At 44.9% G+C, this 17,921-nt stretch overlaps 1 protein-coding gene across 2 annotated transcripts in view; it reads right to left on the bottom strand.

Moving 5' to 3' along the window:
* ADGRG5 (adhesion G protein-coupled receptor G5) overlaps positions 1–17,921 on the bottom strand; it is a 542,058-nt gene that overhangs the window by 64,614 nt on the left and 459,523 nt on the right. For both annotated transcript variants that reach the window (XM_069217338.1, XM_069217337.1), the window contains exon 8: positions 15,290–15,393. In XM_069217338.1, coding sequence (XP_069073439.1) covers positions 15,290–15,393 — 104 coding nt within the window. The remainder of the gene's footprint in view (positions 1–15,289; positions 15,394–17,921) is intronic.

Genomic DNA, 17,921 nt, shown 5'->3' with positions numbered 1-17,921 from the left:
AACCTGTTTTTCATTTGCTGATGTCAGTATCATGGCCAAAGATGAAAAGCTGATCAGCTCTTTGTATACTATACCTACAGATTGGGGCAGTCTGCTGCACGTTAATAGTGCTCATCCCCGTGCTCTGAGAGAGAACTTGCCGGTGGGACAGGTCCTATGGATCAGGAGAAACTGTCCAGATATCTGAGATTTTAGGAACGAAGCAAAAAAGCTCAGTAAGAATCTGAAGGAGTTGGAATATCCAGAATGGATAATTGCTAAGGCACAGAAGAGGGCACGAAATGTCCCTAGAGATGCTCTCCTTTAAACTAATATTAAGCAGGACAACAGTTTTCTTATTTTTCTGAACACTTACAATTCTTCATCTAATGTCATAAAAAAGATTGTGAATAAACATTTAAGCATCCTTACTCCAACCAGTTAACTTGTAATAAACCATTCTTTTCATTCAAGAGAAATAGAAGTATAGGAGACAGACTGGTGCACAGTAATACATGTCAGATCACTCCAGAACGACAAACCACTCTGTGGGACCTTCCACCAGTTAGAATACATTTTCCCTGTGGCAATGCGTTGGTTTGTCCCTTAACACTAAAACACTAGATCTTAGCCTCCCCACACCTTGGGAGCAAAGGGCATATACAAAAAGCAACAGTGGCAACCCCGCAATATGTCATTACCTGTCCTTGTGGCCTTCGCTACATTGGAATGACGAGGAAAATAAAAATGTGCATAACTGAGTATAGGAGTACAATCAGGTGCAGTAAATCATCAACACAACTGATGACCCATTTTCTTGAAAAAAATCATAGTGATAAAGATATGAGGTGGTCAGTTATTGATAAACTCACCCCTCCGGTTGGGATCAAAAAGAGACTCCTAGAGAAAGAGCAGAGATGAGTCTATAAATCGAAAAAAACATGATTTGGAGTATTTCTGAAATTGTTTTTGTGGTCTTATTTAGTGCATTACTGAATGGCAGTGACAGCACTGATGGGGCTTTGGTGCCGACAATATAAGCAGTGGTAGATTGGACTCTGAATCTACACAGCTGTTGTGTGTTCACAAGGCCCTCCTCCTATTGGCCAGGAGTTCATAAGGCCAGTCTGAACCGACTGGACCCCAGAAGATAAAAACTTATGCCTCCAGGTATTTAATCGCTACAAGCCGGGGAAAGCGGAGCCAGGTAGGTGACTAAGAGGTTAGGGACCCTTGACGAAGGTTTGACTACAGGGCCAACCACCCTCCTGCCCCATGTGAGGTTACAGTGCCCCACATACTGGGTGCATGAAGATATGGCGCATTATAAATTATAAAAGATGGCCATTGATGTGTATACTTTATAGTACCCCACAGCCCGATGTGGGGATTCTAAAGTGATGGTGAGTGTGTAGTGCGAACACCTCAGTCCGAGTCCTGGAGAATTTTGATCGGCCTGTAACTGGTCTCCCTTCTGACATCATTGTGAGGTGGGACAACAGGTGTTTTGTAGAGGCGTGGCACGCACAAATTCTGCGGCGAACGCCTCTTTGAGGTGCATGTTTAAAGTGGAAATGACACCAATGAGTGAAATACTTGCTCACAGCATGTAACATCTGATTGGCACTCATGATGGGGAGGAGAGTGTCACATTTTGAGAAGCCAAAAGGTGGCGTGTCATTTTATACCATGTAATTTGTGTTTCAGGTGAAAGCCTGAAGTGGCAAGTATTATACTGCCCTTGCATGCTTTGAGTGGTTTTGCAGGTCGCACAAGAACGCGTACAACACATAGCTGGGGGATTGCTATAAATTTGAACCCACCCTGATGAAAGGCCAGGATCTACACAGGCCATTAGTTTAGGGCAGAAACATGTTGGTGAAATTGGTGAACTTAAGGTCATAGGACCATTAAGTCCTAAAATCCCGATTATTTCACAGTGTTTGATCTTTTTCATCCACCCCATTAATAAAGGGAAACCTTGGGAGTGAATGAGGAATTTTTATCTTAGAGTTACACCTCCTAGTTAACTTTCTTCAAAGAGCTCCCTGGAACATGGTTGAGCCCACCCTGACCTTTAGGAGTTAGGGTGAACCCGATGATGAAGCATGCCACTGTTAGAGAGGGTGAGGGTGATATATAGAAAGAAAATGCATTTTCCCTTTTACACTTCTTTAGGAGTAGTGTACAGGTATGGCATGAACCATTCCCTTTGCATAAATGCCTCTCACTTTTGAGGTATACTCTAGTGTTCCTAATTTAATTCAGTGTTCTCCTGCTTGAAATTGCCTCAATTTCAGCATGAGTCATTGGAGAAACTAAATCCCTTGAACATATTTCTAAAAGGTTTTCTTTTTGCTTTACAAATATTGGCATGTTGAGGTGGAGATAGAGAGGAAAGACAGGAATAGATGAGGCAGGGAGAGATGTGAGAGAAAAATGTGAGTTAACCAGAAAGATATAAACAGGTGGATAGGAAATAGGATGGTTGAGGAAAATACGTAGGGAGAATTGTAAGATTTTAGAGTGAGGTAAAGAGAGCCGGAGATAACAAAAAGGAAATGTAGCACTAAATCATCCTCACATAAAATTGTATCTCTGCACCACATTTGCCCCATTACTAACTTAACTTCCATTTCATTTGGGCAGACAACTTTTTCATTGAATTCACCATAACCCTGTGGATTTTGCAAAACCTCTCAAACTTTGATTAACTTTCCTTTCGCTTCCTCCACCTTCATACATCAAGTAGGGAGCAGCCATGGGGTGGCAAGTGCAACTTGACGTGCAACAAGTAATATTGGGGTTCATTGCTTCTCATTACAATAATGGTTAAGAAGAAAGCTAGTCCTGTTGGGACTGATCTTAGTGAAACGTCGCAATGCCATTGAATGGGTGAGTACAGAACCCTTTCGACATCTGAGCTGGCTTAGGGATGTGTCTGAATGGGCGACTGCGGAAGAAATATGCATAAAACATGTCAGGAAGGATGATAAACTGTAGGATGATTTGAGGGCTTGGGCTGCAATGTTGGCTGAGCTGTGAGGGTCTTCCCCTGCGGTTCCTACAGGGAATAGATTTGTTTAATTGCAGAAGCATGCTGATTGCCTGCTGTTAATTTCATTCCCTTGTCGACCTCAGGCTTCTTTTATCTCTCAGGTGTCCCACACAAGAGTAGGGGAGGGCGGGGGTGTTGTTGGATGTTCTGGTTGATTTTTCTTGATGAAGCATTTTCATTGTTCCTTCCTATTCTGATGCTCACTCCCTGTACATTTAATTTTTTCCCTATACTTGTTCCTACTGTAATCCAGAGATACATTATGCCTATTTGTGTTACATATCTGACATGAGCATCACAATGTGCAAAGCATTCTATCTTTGAGAAAATGCAAATAAAAAGAGTTTAAAAAATACATCAAGTAGGGAGGCCAACATGTACCAACTGTCTCTCCATACGTTCCACAGGGCAGTGTGTTTGCCCATCACTTTGTCACCTTATCCTTCTTAGGTAATCTATCTTACCTCGTCTCAAAGGGTTGAGGAAGGCAGAAAGACGTGGTGCAGGGAGAGGTAAGGCAGGTAGAGATAGTGGTAGAGGCAAACAGATAGGTGAGGTTGTGAATGAAGTAAAGACAGATGCCAGGCCACAGCAGTGAAGTAGAGGGATGGTCAATATTACAAGATATGTAGAAAGACAGGTCAGGTAAAGAGTTTAATGAGGTAGCGAGAAAGTTAGGGAGAGAGGGTAAGAGTAAAAAGGGAGATGAGGTGCAGAGAGAAAAGAGATGGAGAAGAGAAACAGAGGTCAGGTGAAGAAAGAGGTGTGGTTGATATAGAGACAGAGAGACAGTGAGGCATGAAGGGTTGTGAGGTAGAGAGAAAGGTAGCAACAAAGAGGTGAGGCAGGAAGGGTGAGTGAGGTACAGAGGGTGGGATGAAATAACGAAGGGTGAAGAGAGATGAGAGGAAAATGATGTAGATGTAGAAAATGAAAGGTATTGAAAAAGGAGTGGGACAGTGAAAAATTGCCTACTTGCATATGTCTTAAAACATCTTTGTTAGACAAGGGGCAAGCAAAGGAGCACTCAGGCGGGCCTCGCAAGATGCTAGTACTCAGAGGACAACTAAATGTCTGATGAACAAAGTCTAACTGACCTTGTGTGATCTTTCATGGCTATGGAACTTCCAATACCCCCCAAAATTCACATGTGGCAACTCCATTCAGGACAATACTTGAGTTGTGCGACAGGATGAGCTAATGGGATGGACTGAAGCATTTTCCATCACTGAATTCCCACTGGACTGTTCCAGGCACTGAAGGCAAGAAGGGATTAGGAGCTTCTCAGATCTGTTTAAATGAGGGAGGGAGAAATAATTTCAAGAGTGTAAGACATTTTAAAGTAGTGTATTCAGATAAGCTACAGTACTTGCAGCTTAGGCACTGGGTACTACACTCATTGAACAAAGAGACAACCAGAAAAGAACTGATGCCACTAGAAAAAATCACTATGATCCACGTAGGTGGCATCAGGCTAGTTTTGTGCAATTACAGAGGCATGAATGGGACAACAAACATGGCAAACAAGACAGATGGGTCAAAATCTTTAGGTAGCGATATCTCACATGAAGAATGGGAAGCGCTGTGGATTAATATCCCCAAAACACTAAAGGGCATCATCTGTAGCGAATCCACCTACTAGATAGTGCACCAGTCGTACTTGACCAGGGAAGGGTTTCACATTATCTATACTTCTGTATTATGCAGACACTGGAGATGTGAGAGTGCAAAGGATTGTTGATGCATATATGGTGAGCCACCCCAAATCTAAAGGCATTCGGGAAAGACAGCTTGAGCTCTATCAAAAGGGGTATGAGGATATCCTATTCCTAAAGCCCCAGGGACCATTCTTTTGGGGCTTGAGATGCCAAGATTGGACACCATTGACACAGCAGACAGAAGGCTACCTTGGCAACCGTTAGAGGCTGCTAAGATGCTCAAAGCGCTGCATCGGAAGATACCCCAGGGTATAGTAAGATGGTTTTATAAAATGTGCCAAACTGTATCGAAATTAGAAGATAACTCATGTCGCAACACACACAGGCAAAACATTTGCTAAGAGATGGCTCCCATTGATTTCTTACGTGTTCTGTATAGAGAACCTCTGCTTCTCACCATCTACATTGATAGCCCTGCTGTTTCTCAACTGAGTAGCACCATGTCAGAGGATTGGAAGGTAGCAAGAACCGATAGTGGGGGGAAGTGAGCAGCCAGTTAGGTATCATTTGTTTTTTAACACTTGTGATAAGTGTCAGCGGTGTTTGGGGTGAGGGGGATCGAGCATAAGAAATTATTTTCAATTTCCTGGGGGAATACCAATTGTCTTGTTGATATTGCCAAAATGTAAATAAACAAGCATTGGCAAAACAATCTCCGCATTTGTTGTGCTGTGGAAGATAACCAGCTCCCTGATGCAAGAAGGCGCAGGCGCCTGGGTCTTGTCTGGACTGATGAGATGCCAGCACGGTGGTACGGGTGAGAAGAGATCACATGGATGCTGGTCTAATGGATGACGGTCAGATGCCCAATGCCTTTTTCTAAATGACCACGTGCCATTTCTTCTTGGATAATAAATATATCAAGATGGGGCTGCAGTGCATTGTAAGGTGCCGAGGCTGCTTGGATTCCACACCATAAAATATCATCCATTAGCAGTGCCTTTTCATGAGAAGTGATTGCAGTGCCACTGGGTGGTAAGAAGCTCACAACCCCTCCTGTCTCCTCGCACCATAACCAGCTCCTCTGACACCAGCAACTGGAATTGAGACTTTGCTAGCCTGTGGGCAAACTGTTGGGCACGCGCCTGCTGTTGCAGCGGAAACAACAATAGCCGACTGCCCTCTCCTTTTTCTGGCAAGGACACCCCTAAACCTCAGAAGCCCAGCACCAGGAGAGGATGTCCCGTAATGGCCAGAGCTGATAACTTTGGAACGGAGAACTAGGCTCGAGTCTCGGCATCGGTAAACATCCGGTGATTCTGGGCAAATCACGTAATCTCCCGGTACGTATACAAATTAATGTGTCCCTGTTAAATATAACCGGTGTACATGTAAAGCACTCCGATACCTTCCTGTTGAATGTGTGCTATATAAAACTGCGAAACACACACACACACACACAAGGGGGCCCTGGAACCCCATCCACAGCCGCCTACACTCGCAGTTATGGATAAATGTCCCGTCTCCCACAGACACGCACGTGGATTTGTTCGAACTGAACCCATCCTGCTACATCATACCTGCACAGGTACTGGCTTTGCCACCTTAGAGTCCTCCGGGTGGCCCTGCCCTCAAGCCTATACATATTGCAGTGTGCCAGCCTTGAAGACCTTGAGCAGTTAATTAGCGTTTGCGTCTGACATCTGCCACCCTGTACCACTTGCGAAGGGGCTCTCTAATCAGTTGGCACACGGAACGGCCACCAATGTGCATTCTTGAAAACGGCATGCTGCAGAGCCATTCCTCATCATGCAAATTGATCAGGCTGAACTTGCAGAAGGTGAGGCAATTTGAAATTATTTGATGAAATTACTACTTAGGGTTTAAAAGCCCTCTAAGCATGCACACAATCCAGCCAGCATTTTTTTTGCCATGAAACATACATAAAGGATTTAGATTCACAAAGTATTCTACAATGTGTATTCCCTATTTTCTTCTTTTAACACCAAGTTTCAAGCTGAGCTGAATCCAGCTACAGCAAAGGGTTTGCTCTACCACGCTTATGGAAACGTGCCAAGGGTGACCGTCCACCACTGTACATGTGCAGCACCGGGGATTGGGATTGGCAGTGGGGGGAGCATGGCCCTGGGGGGTCAGATTCACACATGGGCGCTTGCCATTCACCAAGAGCTCCGTGGCTCTAGGAAGAGACAACAAAAACTCCACTGCTCAAGAGAGGCTCTGAAACAGGCAGGCTGGTAGAAATGCCATTGAAACCAGAGGACATGTCAAAACAACATACAGCCATGGAGCACGAAGCAAAATAAAAAAAGAAGTACCTTCAGCGTGGTGCCAGAGAGGAAGGACACTGGCTAGTGTCCAATGAGAAGTGACCGGAAGGAGTACTTGGTTTACAGGCAGCCCGACGGCAAGAACGACGAAGACGCCAACAGGAAGTGAAGCAGGACAACGTGCAGACAGTGTGCTGGCCAATTAGAAGCATGTAAATCAGAGTGACATTGGACTAAGCCAGGGTTCTGCAAAGTCTGTCCCGGAGAGCCAGGTCCATGCCAGATTTGTAGCATATCCACATTTAGAAAAATGTAGATTTCTGAAACATCTTGTTTCTAAATGTGGATATGCTAAAAATCTGGCATGGACCCGGCTCTCCAGGACCGACTTTGCAGAACCCTGGACAAAGCCAATGGTGTGTTCAGGTAAGGAAGGGGCTGGTCCTAAGCCCCTTTGAAGTTTTGTGTTGGCTTTCTGTGTCAATCAGTTCTTTCACCTTTCACACAATTTTGCGCCCCTCACTTTTATTTTTTACCCTTTGCCCGTACCCATGCGAGGGTCCCTCCTTCATTTTTAGATCAAGCGTAAGCATACAACCTTGTGTATACCTTAGTATACTTCTCTTGTGGGCTTAAAGGCACCCCCTACTGTTGATTTGCTTGTGTCCTTCAAAACTACTTGCTTGCTAGAGATTAATCTGTCTGATTTGTCCCTCCTTTTTAGGTCGAGCACAGCAGCGTGCAAGAGCTGCTCTTCTCGACATGTTGTAATCTATTCTTCGTGCTTTAACTATACCCATTTCACACCCATCACTTTCATTGGTTTCTGGGCCTGCCTTTCAAAAATCCCTTGATGTCGTTGGTAAATGGTTTACATTTGTCCCGCCTTGAGGCTGGTTTGTTAACGTCTTAGAGACTGACCCTGTTACATGGATTATTGCACGATCAGCCATGCAACCTAGTGTAGTGCACTATTTTTCTCTTTTGCCTCGCTGCGTGGGTGTATGTTGTTTTTTCCTCTTCCTTGTTTTCAGGCATCTTCCTGTTTCTTTGTGATGTCTGCTGAGTCTTGTTTACTTATTTATTTTGCAGTTTTATATAGCTCGAACTCGATACAAAGGTATTACAGCGCTTTAGATGAGCACCAGTTACATTATACAAGAACACATTTATTTTTGGTAGCAGGGGGAGATTAAGTGATTTGCCCAGAATCACAGGATGTTGAGCCGGCTCCGAGACTTGAACCATGTTCCCCAGATCCAAAGTCAGTAGCTCTGGCCCTTACGTCACATCTTCTCTCCTAGGGTTCTTTGTCTTGTGCATGTTGGGACAGTCTGGGAATAACTCATTTTCTTTTTTTATAGCGCTTGGTAATACAGATTCTGCCATTCCATAGCGCTTTAAAGCAGGTGTCATTCTTAATAAAATTGCTATAATTCATTTGCATGGACCTTGCAGAGAAGAAGAGGTGAAAAAGCTATGTCAGGATTGTAATCTGTGATATTCTCGTTCTGCCAAGACCTCTGCAGGGAGTGCATTAACCAACTGACTTGAGTAGAGCTTAATACTAGGTGATAGTACGTGCTCTTGATAACCTCCAGAGGGTCACCAACCAAGCACATAGGTTAGTTCTAGGCAAGAAGATGGTGAAAGGTGTTGCCTCCAAAATGGTGGAAAAAGAGTTGTGACTCCAGACCCAAGCACTTCCTGGCCTCAAGCTTCACAGCAAAAAACAATTCGCTTTTGGATGTAAACTGGGCCTCTTCAAATAGAGTTGAGTTAGTAGCGGCAGCTAATTTCCTAACGCTGTAGCGCAAAGAAGCTAACACAAGGGTGCCACAGTGTGAGGAGCAGTGTATCATAGGGCAAAAAAGTGGAGAAAACTCCACCACTTCCTCCTCTCAGAGTTCACTGGTGTCATGGCTTTGAAAGTCCCCTCACAGCTACCATGACCTTGCAGATGTCATTTCTGGAAGCGCTATCTAAAACAGCACTTAAATAGCACTGCTTCCTGTTTGAAGAGGCCCCACCTTGAATACTCCCCACAGTCGCTGTCACAGGCGTAGAGCGCTTCCCCATTACACTCTGGACTCCTGTGTATAATATCACAGCCAGTCTGTAGGATTGAGGCAAAAAAACTCCCAAGATGGCAGCCTTGTTGTGTCCTCTCTACTGCAGCAACAGGCTTGAAAGGGTTACTGTGGCACCTAGCGTACATCTGTTACACTCCAAACCCAAACACATAGGTAAAAGACATTGTCATTTACAATGCCAATAGCTCTAACTCTCACAAATGCAAAACCAATTGCATTGCAAATGCTTGTTGTAAGTTGTTCACTCCCCTGAAGCAGTGCTGCATTACTTGTAGCTTTACATGTGGCCCAATATTAGGGACTATTTTACTCTTTCTCTAAGAGCATTTCCCACAGCGCTCGGTTTATTCAGTGGCTCCGAGCTTCCGATGTTTTCAGTGGCTCCAGTTGTCTAAACAGGGCTGTAAATCTTATTCTTATCTCCTCACATAGAATGTCAAAAGAGGGGCTGCTTTAATTTAGTTTCTTCACAATAAAAGTAAAAGGATTTCCCCCGTACCCCAACCACCTCCCACTTCGCTGTTTCAGCTGTCCCACCACCCCTCCCTTTTGTGTGCATTCAATTGTAGATCTACCTCCCTTTTTTGTGTGTTTGTTTGTAGCCTTACATTTATGTCTATTGCCTAAAAAGCTACAGACAAGAAGTACAGTCTTGTTTATTCCCCCAGCAGCTGTACCTGGGTTCTGGACTTTCAAATACCAGTCTCCCCACCCAGCAAAGTGGGAGACCCAAAGAAAGCCAACCACCAGAGCCAAAACTCGTGCATGAGGCCAGCAGCCGATTTATGAAGGTGTGGCTTACTCTCTGACCCTGTCAGATTCTTCTGTTAGAAAAGGCATCTTTTTGACATGGTTAGCCCCCACTTTTTGCCTGGTATGTGATGTAGCCTAGAAGTTGTTGGTGCCCAGGGCTCCTGCTAACCAGGTTTCCTGGGCCAGAGCTCTTTCCCTAAACTGTAGTGATACATTTGCACCATTAGCTACCACTTTAAGTCCCTAGTAAATGGTACCTAGGTATACAGGGCATGGGGTACTAAGGGTAGGACCCTGAGGGCAGCAGCACTGGTTGTGCCACCCTCTAGGGCCATGCATCCAGATGCACCCAGTCCTACCATTGTAGGCTGAGTGCCCTGGTGCAAACCGAAAGCACAAACTCGACATGGCACACTGCCTGTGTGCCCTGTGTCCTATACACTGCATGCACTATGGGTAAGACACCCCTCTGGCAGGCATCCCAGCCCTAAGGCAGGCTACACTATACTGTATGTAAGGGCATAGCTTCATATGCAATATGCCACCACTGTGTCCTTGCCAAACCTGGGACACAGTGAGAGAACAGAGCAGTCATTTTAATACATGTGCTGGACACTGGCCAATACAAGTTTCACAGCTACATGATGGCCACTCTAAACCCTGGGTTGTTTGGTATCAAACAACTCAGAATGATAAATCCAAACTGGTACCAGTGCTGGATGTATTATGCAATGTACCCAGGGGTCACCTTGAAGGTGCCCCCTGCAAAAGCTACTACCCTGGCATGGCTGCTGACTGATCCTGACCAGCCTGCCACAGCCAGACACAAATCTGCACCCAGGGGTTGAGGGCCTCTGACCTCTGGGATGCAAAACAAAGCCCTTCCTGGGTGGAAGTGCTAACACCCCCTCCCTCAGGAATGTGCAAAGCCCTGTGGGCAAGCTTCAAAGGGCTTAATGCCTTTGAAACTCAACCTCCAGGCCTACTGCTATCAGTAGATGGCCGCCCCCATTGCAAACTCCAATTTTTAGCGGGAGCAATGGTGGGAAACTCAAACAAAGGACAGGAGGAGTGGCCTTACCTAGCATGAACCACCCCTAAGGTGTTGCATGCGAGGTAGACTCTCCATTTCATTTTCCTACATCTTGGATGGAAGGAGAATAGCGAATCAGGTGTAGGGAAGTGACCTCTGCCCACCGGAAGTGGTCACTTAGTGGGCGTAGTCACCTTAAGTTAGGTGGCCAATTGGCACCTACCTGGTCCCCCCTAAAACTCCCACTAAACACAGTATTTAGTGGGCATCCCTAGACCAAGAACTCAGATTAGACGGACAGAAGAAGACCAGCAACAAGAAGATCCAAAGCACAAGAACTATGGACCTGCTGCAGCAAAGAAAATGTGCAAAAACCTGCCCGCTGCACCCAGGGCCCAACAATCGCCACTGAGGAGATAGTGTATAACTGGAAAACTCAAAAGAACCCAGAGTACCTCCAGGCTTCACAAATCAACTGAGAATTCCCTCCAGAGTGGAGGTACCACTGTAAATCCAAAAGAAACCAACAAACCAGTGAGGTCCACTTCACTGACTGGACACTAACTCCAGAACCAGATACTGAAGCCAGACGAAACTTCACACCAAAGACTGTGAGGGTAAACCCTGACAGTATCCCATATCTGGTGGCATTGTACCCTCCAGTGGCTGAACCACACCAATACCCTGGGTACTGGTCACCTAGCTTCGGACATCTGGTAAAACAGCCCTTCTTGGACTGTAAAAGGACCAGGAGGAAGCCCCAATCAAGGGACTTCAGAAAGATCCTGGACCTCCCACCAGAGTGCCCCTATTGTCCTGCAATCGACCCTTGAATCGACTTACCTCCTGCTTCTGAGGGCATCCTCGCACACAGCTCTTGGATAACCAATTCGCTGTACACCCGGCTGCCCTGTGCCCTGCACCGGAGAACCAGCTGTGCCCTAAGGGTCCCCCATTCCTTGCGACCCGACACTCCAAGAAGACCCCCAGTGCAGTGAATTTCCAAGTGGTACCCCGCAGTGGCCCTGCACCAGCTCCAGAGACCTTTTCCCGCTGCTCCTGCCGGAACCGGGAGCCGGCCGAACTGCTCAATCTGGCACAGTGTGCCCACTGACAGCCTTGACTAACCTGCAAAAGAAGAACTTGGTAAACCTACTGTATGATTTATATGTATTTTTAAAGGTTATCCTCCATTGATTCCTATGGTACATAATTATGCATAAAAAGACTATTTTTATTAAAATTCAAAAATTCATATCGCGAAAAGTACTTAACCAATTCTGATGATCTTAGTCTTAAAATGTTTTTAAAAATCTGAAGTATTTTTATAAATTGGGCTCAAGTTATTCCTTTGAGTGTGAGAGTTGCAAGATTCATGGTGTGAGTACAACAAATGCTTTGCATTTCTCCAAGATTGGCCTAACTGCTCCACCAAGCTATAATAAAAATTAGAGCATTAGGTGGTTCAGTTTTTACCCCTGTAAACCAAAGTGTGGTTGCCTGGACTCTCTGCACAGTGTATCTAGCTTTGCACACTACATAGAGAGCCAGCGTCCTACATCTTCTAAACGAGTTTGTGCCTTTTACAATAATATTTTGCATTTCTTTAATAACTCTTGCCCTGTGTCTGTGGTTAACTTTATATCGCTGTCCTTCGAAGCCTGCAGATAGGCACACACTCCCAGCTCCTTTCTACACACGTCGGACTCGTCCACTCGTCCGTCATCTTTGTCAGTTGCGAGATGGGCACTTATCAGCTGGAAATAGCCCCCTTGGAGTTCAGGTGCAGGAGTAAAGGGGTCAAGAGAGGTCCTGCATTGCATCCTGGTTGTCAGGTGTGAAGTCAACTCTGACATTCCATGTTAAACCTCCTGCCAGCTTGTAAGTAAATTGCTGTTTTTTAAGATGTTTCGCACTCATGTATTTTTGTATTGTCGTTGTTTTACAATATATTTATATTTCATTGCATTCAACTTTATCAGTTCCATGCTATGGCGGGTCATGCAGTCCAGTAATTTTACTTTGATTGTGAGAATAGTTCCGATGGTATTGTAAAAACAGGACCACAAATCCCAGCATGCAGCGGAAAAACACTGGAATAGCTGCGGTACGCACACAATGAATTAGGTGACTTGTGAACTCTGATTATTTCAGCTCTCACTCCTTTTGCAAGATTCCACATCCTCCCTTGTCATGTTCCCTTCCCCCAAATCTTTGAGTTGACAGCCAAGTGTTCTTACTGTCCTATGCCTGTCAGCACAAGTGCATTTACTCCACCCCCTGCCTTTAGATTGAGCTTTTTTTATTTTATAAAGTGAATCTGATGATATAATGGAAAGTCTCTAGAACTGACAATTATAATTCACTGTTGGGGTGCTAAGGATGACTTGGAAAACGGTGAGATGTGTATCATGAAGTTTCATTTGGTGGTACCAGACCTGCGGTATTAATTTAAAGTTGCTTTGTGTTCTACAAACACAGGCTTTTCCTCCGTGCTCTCTCTTCCTACTTCCCAGGCCCCCCCAGACACTCCCTTCCATCCACAGATGACTGGCGTGGGGTGAGAATTTTCTGCCATCTGCAACTGATCAGACCAGCAGCACCCTTACTTTGGAAAAGAGCACGGATAGAGGCCGCTGGGCCCAGAGACAGTCACACATTATTTCCACACCGACCCTGCATGCTGTCCAGCTTTTCTCTGTTACTCTCAGGCTTTAATAGATATTCACGAGCTTGGTAAACAAACACACTTGTCATGAAAGTACTCTGGACAGTGTTTAAAAGACTGGTAGGGCTGGAGAAGAGTCAGTCAAAAGCCCCCTACAGGACACACACTGGGGCAAGGGGTCAGTCTGTGCGTCTTCCGTGTCAGTATTGCTGTTTATGGGCAGTAATCATAGAGATGACAAAGGGAGATATTGGCAGAACGGAGGAGCAATCCTAGCAAGAAGCAGGAGACTCAGGATCAGTGCTGCATGTCTAAAAACGTCTAAGGTCCTAAACGCGAGGCCTAGGCGCTATGCCAGTGCTGCTTCTTATTTGTGTTCTTTCTATTTGTTGGTATGCTTGTATTCTGGAGCCCGCCTATCTGCAGCTAGTTCTTGGTCTCCGAGCTCTCGAAGTTGGGGAGCAACACCAGTATTCATGCTGACCTCACTGCCTGCCCAGGATTCGGGAAAACTTGAGGTGACTGTTGAGGTTAAAATTTCAGTATCTTTGCTATGCACAGGGCCACTGGAATTATGCGATTCTGCGGCCGCGGAGATTTTCGCTTAGTTATGGATTTGCTGCATTGGGCACACAATCCATCATCTGCCACATAATCTCCAGATTTTCGCAAAAAAATTGTTTCTAATGAAAAGTTACAAACAAAATATGGCAAATCGGGCTTTTCGCAAAGGTTGATTAGTCATATTTCACTTGCTAATTGTTGAATTTGAGTGTTAAATTGGTACTAATTACGGTGACCGCTTTTCTCTGACACTCTTACTAGTTGTAAAAATGAAGTAATACTATAACAATGTGCTGTGCTATGCCGCATAATTTGTCCTTTCTTGCCGCATAAATTATTCAACCTTCCCGCATAATTTCGTTCTCCTCGGCCGCATAATTCCAGTGGCTCTGTCTATACAATAGTCCTAACTGCCGGCTGACCTCTACCTCTTCCAGTACTCATTTAGCCTTTGCTTCATGTAACATCTGACAGTGTGTGTATACGAACGTCAGCAGACAGCAGTCCACCTAGGGTTTTGTAAATATCGAACTGCAACAGCAAGCGCGCCAGTGGCTTCTCGCTCTATTCCCATTTCCTTCTCTGTTGAGGTATGACCCTGTCTGTAACTCCAGAAACTGTCAGGCGCAGCCAGGATTATAATCCATTGACGGCTGTAGTAGAACCCGGAATTGATTCACCTGATTTTGTGTAGCATTATGTTGCAGTGTGCAATAAAAGTCCTTCCATCTGGCTAGGATGGTGCAATGTAGCTGCCTATATATTTTAATTTCTGTGCATTCCCTCCTCCCCCACATACTAGATAATTTACGCCCTGGTAGCTTAACAGTGCTTTATAGTTGGTTTTCGTGTGGATGGACTATACATGGTTTATATGGCCTGGCTGCTTTGAAGGTATCTGAAGAGGTCGAGTCAATGTATACTGTTTGTTCTAGCTCTAATATCTCACATTTCTTCCTTCCACACTATTAGGATCTGGAACCCAAGACAAGATAAGAGCGCCCTGAGGACCATCACCCACAACACCAAAACGCTTCCCACATTGGATCAAAACAACACACAACACTCTTTCAACCGCACACACCTCATGGTGTAGCTTGCTACCCATGTGGGCAAGCACTTCAGTACCCCTAGATAGGGGAAGCAAGCACAATATGAATGGTGCAAAATAATGAAATTCAATTCTTCATACCAGTAGCACAGCAAAGTAGGTCATGTGGTTGCACAGACACACCGTGAGGTTCGGCTGGTGCACGGTTCTACAGCCCTCCTGGCTCCAGTTCCCTGGCACGGCACCTGTGGTAGGGAGTAAAATGATTGAGAAAATGGCAGAGTGCACAACAATGTATTGCATGAAATAAGCCTCTTCTCACCTCTGCAGCCAAGCCAGCATCTCAGTTTTTTTAACATCAAAGGCAGATCAAGAGTCAGAAAATCAAGTTACATCCATACAAAAGCCGTGTCCAGCAACGGGTGGAGCAAACATGCTCTGATTTTTTTATATGTATTGAAAGTGTCTTTAAGACAGGTGGCACACTGTGAATGACACAGATCGAAGCAGTGCAAGAAAGGTGTGGTAATAAAGTACTTCTAGCCTTTAATGATTGCCTAATTAAACTGCTAAAAGCTCTTACAGTAAGCAAATCTCACAGATGCCCTTTGGGTGACCAACCCAAGCACAACCCTTGGTTCTCTGCACAGTTTGCCAACCTCAAATTAGCTGTTCATCAGCTGTAACAAAAGCTCCATCATCTGTTATTTTTGCTTTTGTCACCCTGATGGGAAGGGTGCTCACTGTGCCACAGGAATCAAGCTAGCCTGGCTGATGAAGGGTGATACCCCAAAACCGGTCCCAGGATGCTTGTTTCCAGTCCCGGGAGGACCTAGCTTGGCAGTCCAGGCTGGACTGTACCCACGGGGAGCAGGGTCAAGACTGATTTGCATATGGCTGAGTCCAAACCGGGTTGACATGGTGAGCAGAAAAAAATGATGGATTAAACCCAGATCTGTGACTTAGGGTGAATGTTTCATTTGTTCCACATTCGGTCCATCATCTGTTCTTTTTGCTTGTAACAGAAATGACTGCAGAAATATGTTACTGAGGGTAAAACACAATTTAAAACTAAGCTTGCAATTTTGTAGCAAGGCAGTATGTGTGTCCAAAAGATCTATTATACTTTCAGTACGTCTCACACCTCAAACCTGGCAAATACTTATTTTTAGACTAATAGAGGATTTAAAACCACCTACTGCACTACACACCTCTATTCCTCTTTCACAAGACCTATGCAACTTTCTATCAACTTTCTTTTTTAAAAGCAATGATAAGGTAATGGCTCAGATCACCCAAGAATCTATATCATCTCCTGTCATGCCACCACCCGAGACCACTGAACCCACCAGTCCTCACAGGTTGCTGCAGTTTAAGGAAATTACCTCACAAGAAGTAGAAGAAACTATTGCTTAGAAAACGCCTGTCAGATTCTCCTAATGATCTCTGCCCAGCTAAACTAATTAAATTACTGACATTCACCCTTTCGGCTTTTCTAATACCCCTACTTAACAGCTTTTGTTAACAATTTGGTACCAGAGAATCAGAAGCAGAACATCATCTGCCATAGAAATTGCATCATAACTATTGATTACAAAAATGTCACCCAGTTGGGAGTTAAGAATAGAAAATCTACATCGGATGGGACAATATTTTTGTAAGTGGTATTTTGGACACAACATTTACCTCCGATGACAATTTTGACTGTGATATTTTGACATACAACCCTTTGAAACAAAGTGAAGTACCTCCAACTTGGAAAAGAGCAATGATTCCACAAGGGCTGGCCTGGCCATTTATCTCATTAGGCATTATCCTGAGGAGCTGGAGCCATTGGACGCAGTCTTTTGAAGGTCCATGGTCAATACCAGCTCTTCTATCACTCTCTCCAGCTCTCCAGGGATTATTGCAGTAGACATTTTGGTTGCATAAACAGATAGAGGGGGGAAGAGGGAGCGATATAATGAAAGATATGCAGAGGGGGGAGGGGATGAGGAAAAAAGAGCGAAATGGGAGGGAAAGATTGGAGACAGAGGGAACAGAGACAAAGGAGAGAAGGGAAGACCCAGAGAATGGATGGATAGAAAGAGAAACAGAGAGGTGAAGAATGAGCAGACTGGTTTGAGCATTTTTGCCAGGGCTGCTTTTGTGGAGTAAGCGTTTAATGACAATACCTTCTTAGTCCATAAGTAATCCTAACTAATTTCATCCAATCTTGTTACTACCATATTTTGACAGAGTACTTGAACAGCGATTTTTCTCACAGTTCCAAGCCTTTGACAATGAAATCAAGTCTTGCAGTAGTAACATCTGCGCTGATGACACCCAGCACATCTTAAGACTTACGCGATGTAAGCCTCCTAAGGTATCAGCCCCCTCACATGAGAGACATCTTACCAATGACGTAGCCATCACCAGTTGGTGTTAGTCATCCAACTTCCTGAAGCTTTATCTGTTGCAGACTGAGCTCCTGCTCAGGGGGGGGGGGGGGGGGGGGGGGGGGGGGGGGGGGAACCACAGTAAATGGAATCCCGAGATATCGTATGAAATCCCGGGCTCCTGTCTTGACCATGAGAAGCCGCCAGCAATATTGCCATGCTCGCTGATGTGGTCTATCCGTGGAGGAACAAGTAGCTAAAGTTTCTAGCACCTGCTTCTGGCAGATCAAACGACTAGAAGAGATTCTACATTTTGTCGATTCTGAACATCATATGCCCGTAGCTAGTGCCTTAATACAATCGCTGCACAACTACGTTAATTCTAACCAACTTGG

Source organism: Pleurodeles waltl, chromosome 12 (genome assembly GCF_031143425.1).
Source record: "Pleurodeles waltl isolate 20211129_DDA chromosome 12, aPleWal1.hap1.20221129, whole genome shotgun sequence".
Taxonomy (NCBI): Eukaryota; Metazoa; Chordata; class Amphibia; order Caudata; family Salamandridae; genus Pleurodeles; species Pleurodeles waltl.
Note: the sequence above shows the minus strand (reverse complement) of the source record. Positions and strands in the feature narration are given on the sequence as shown.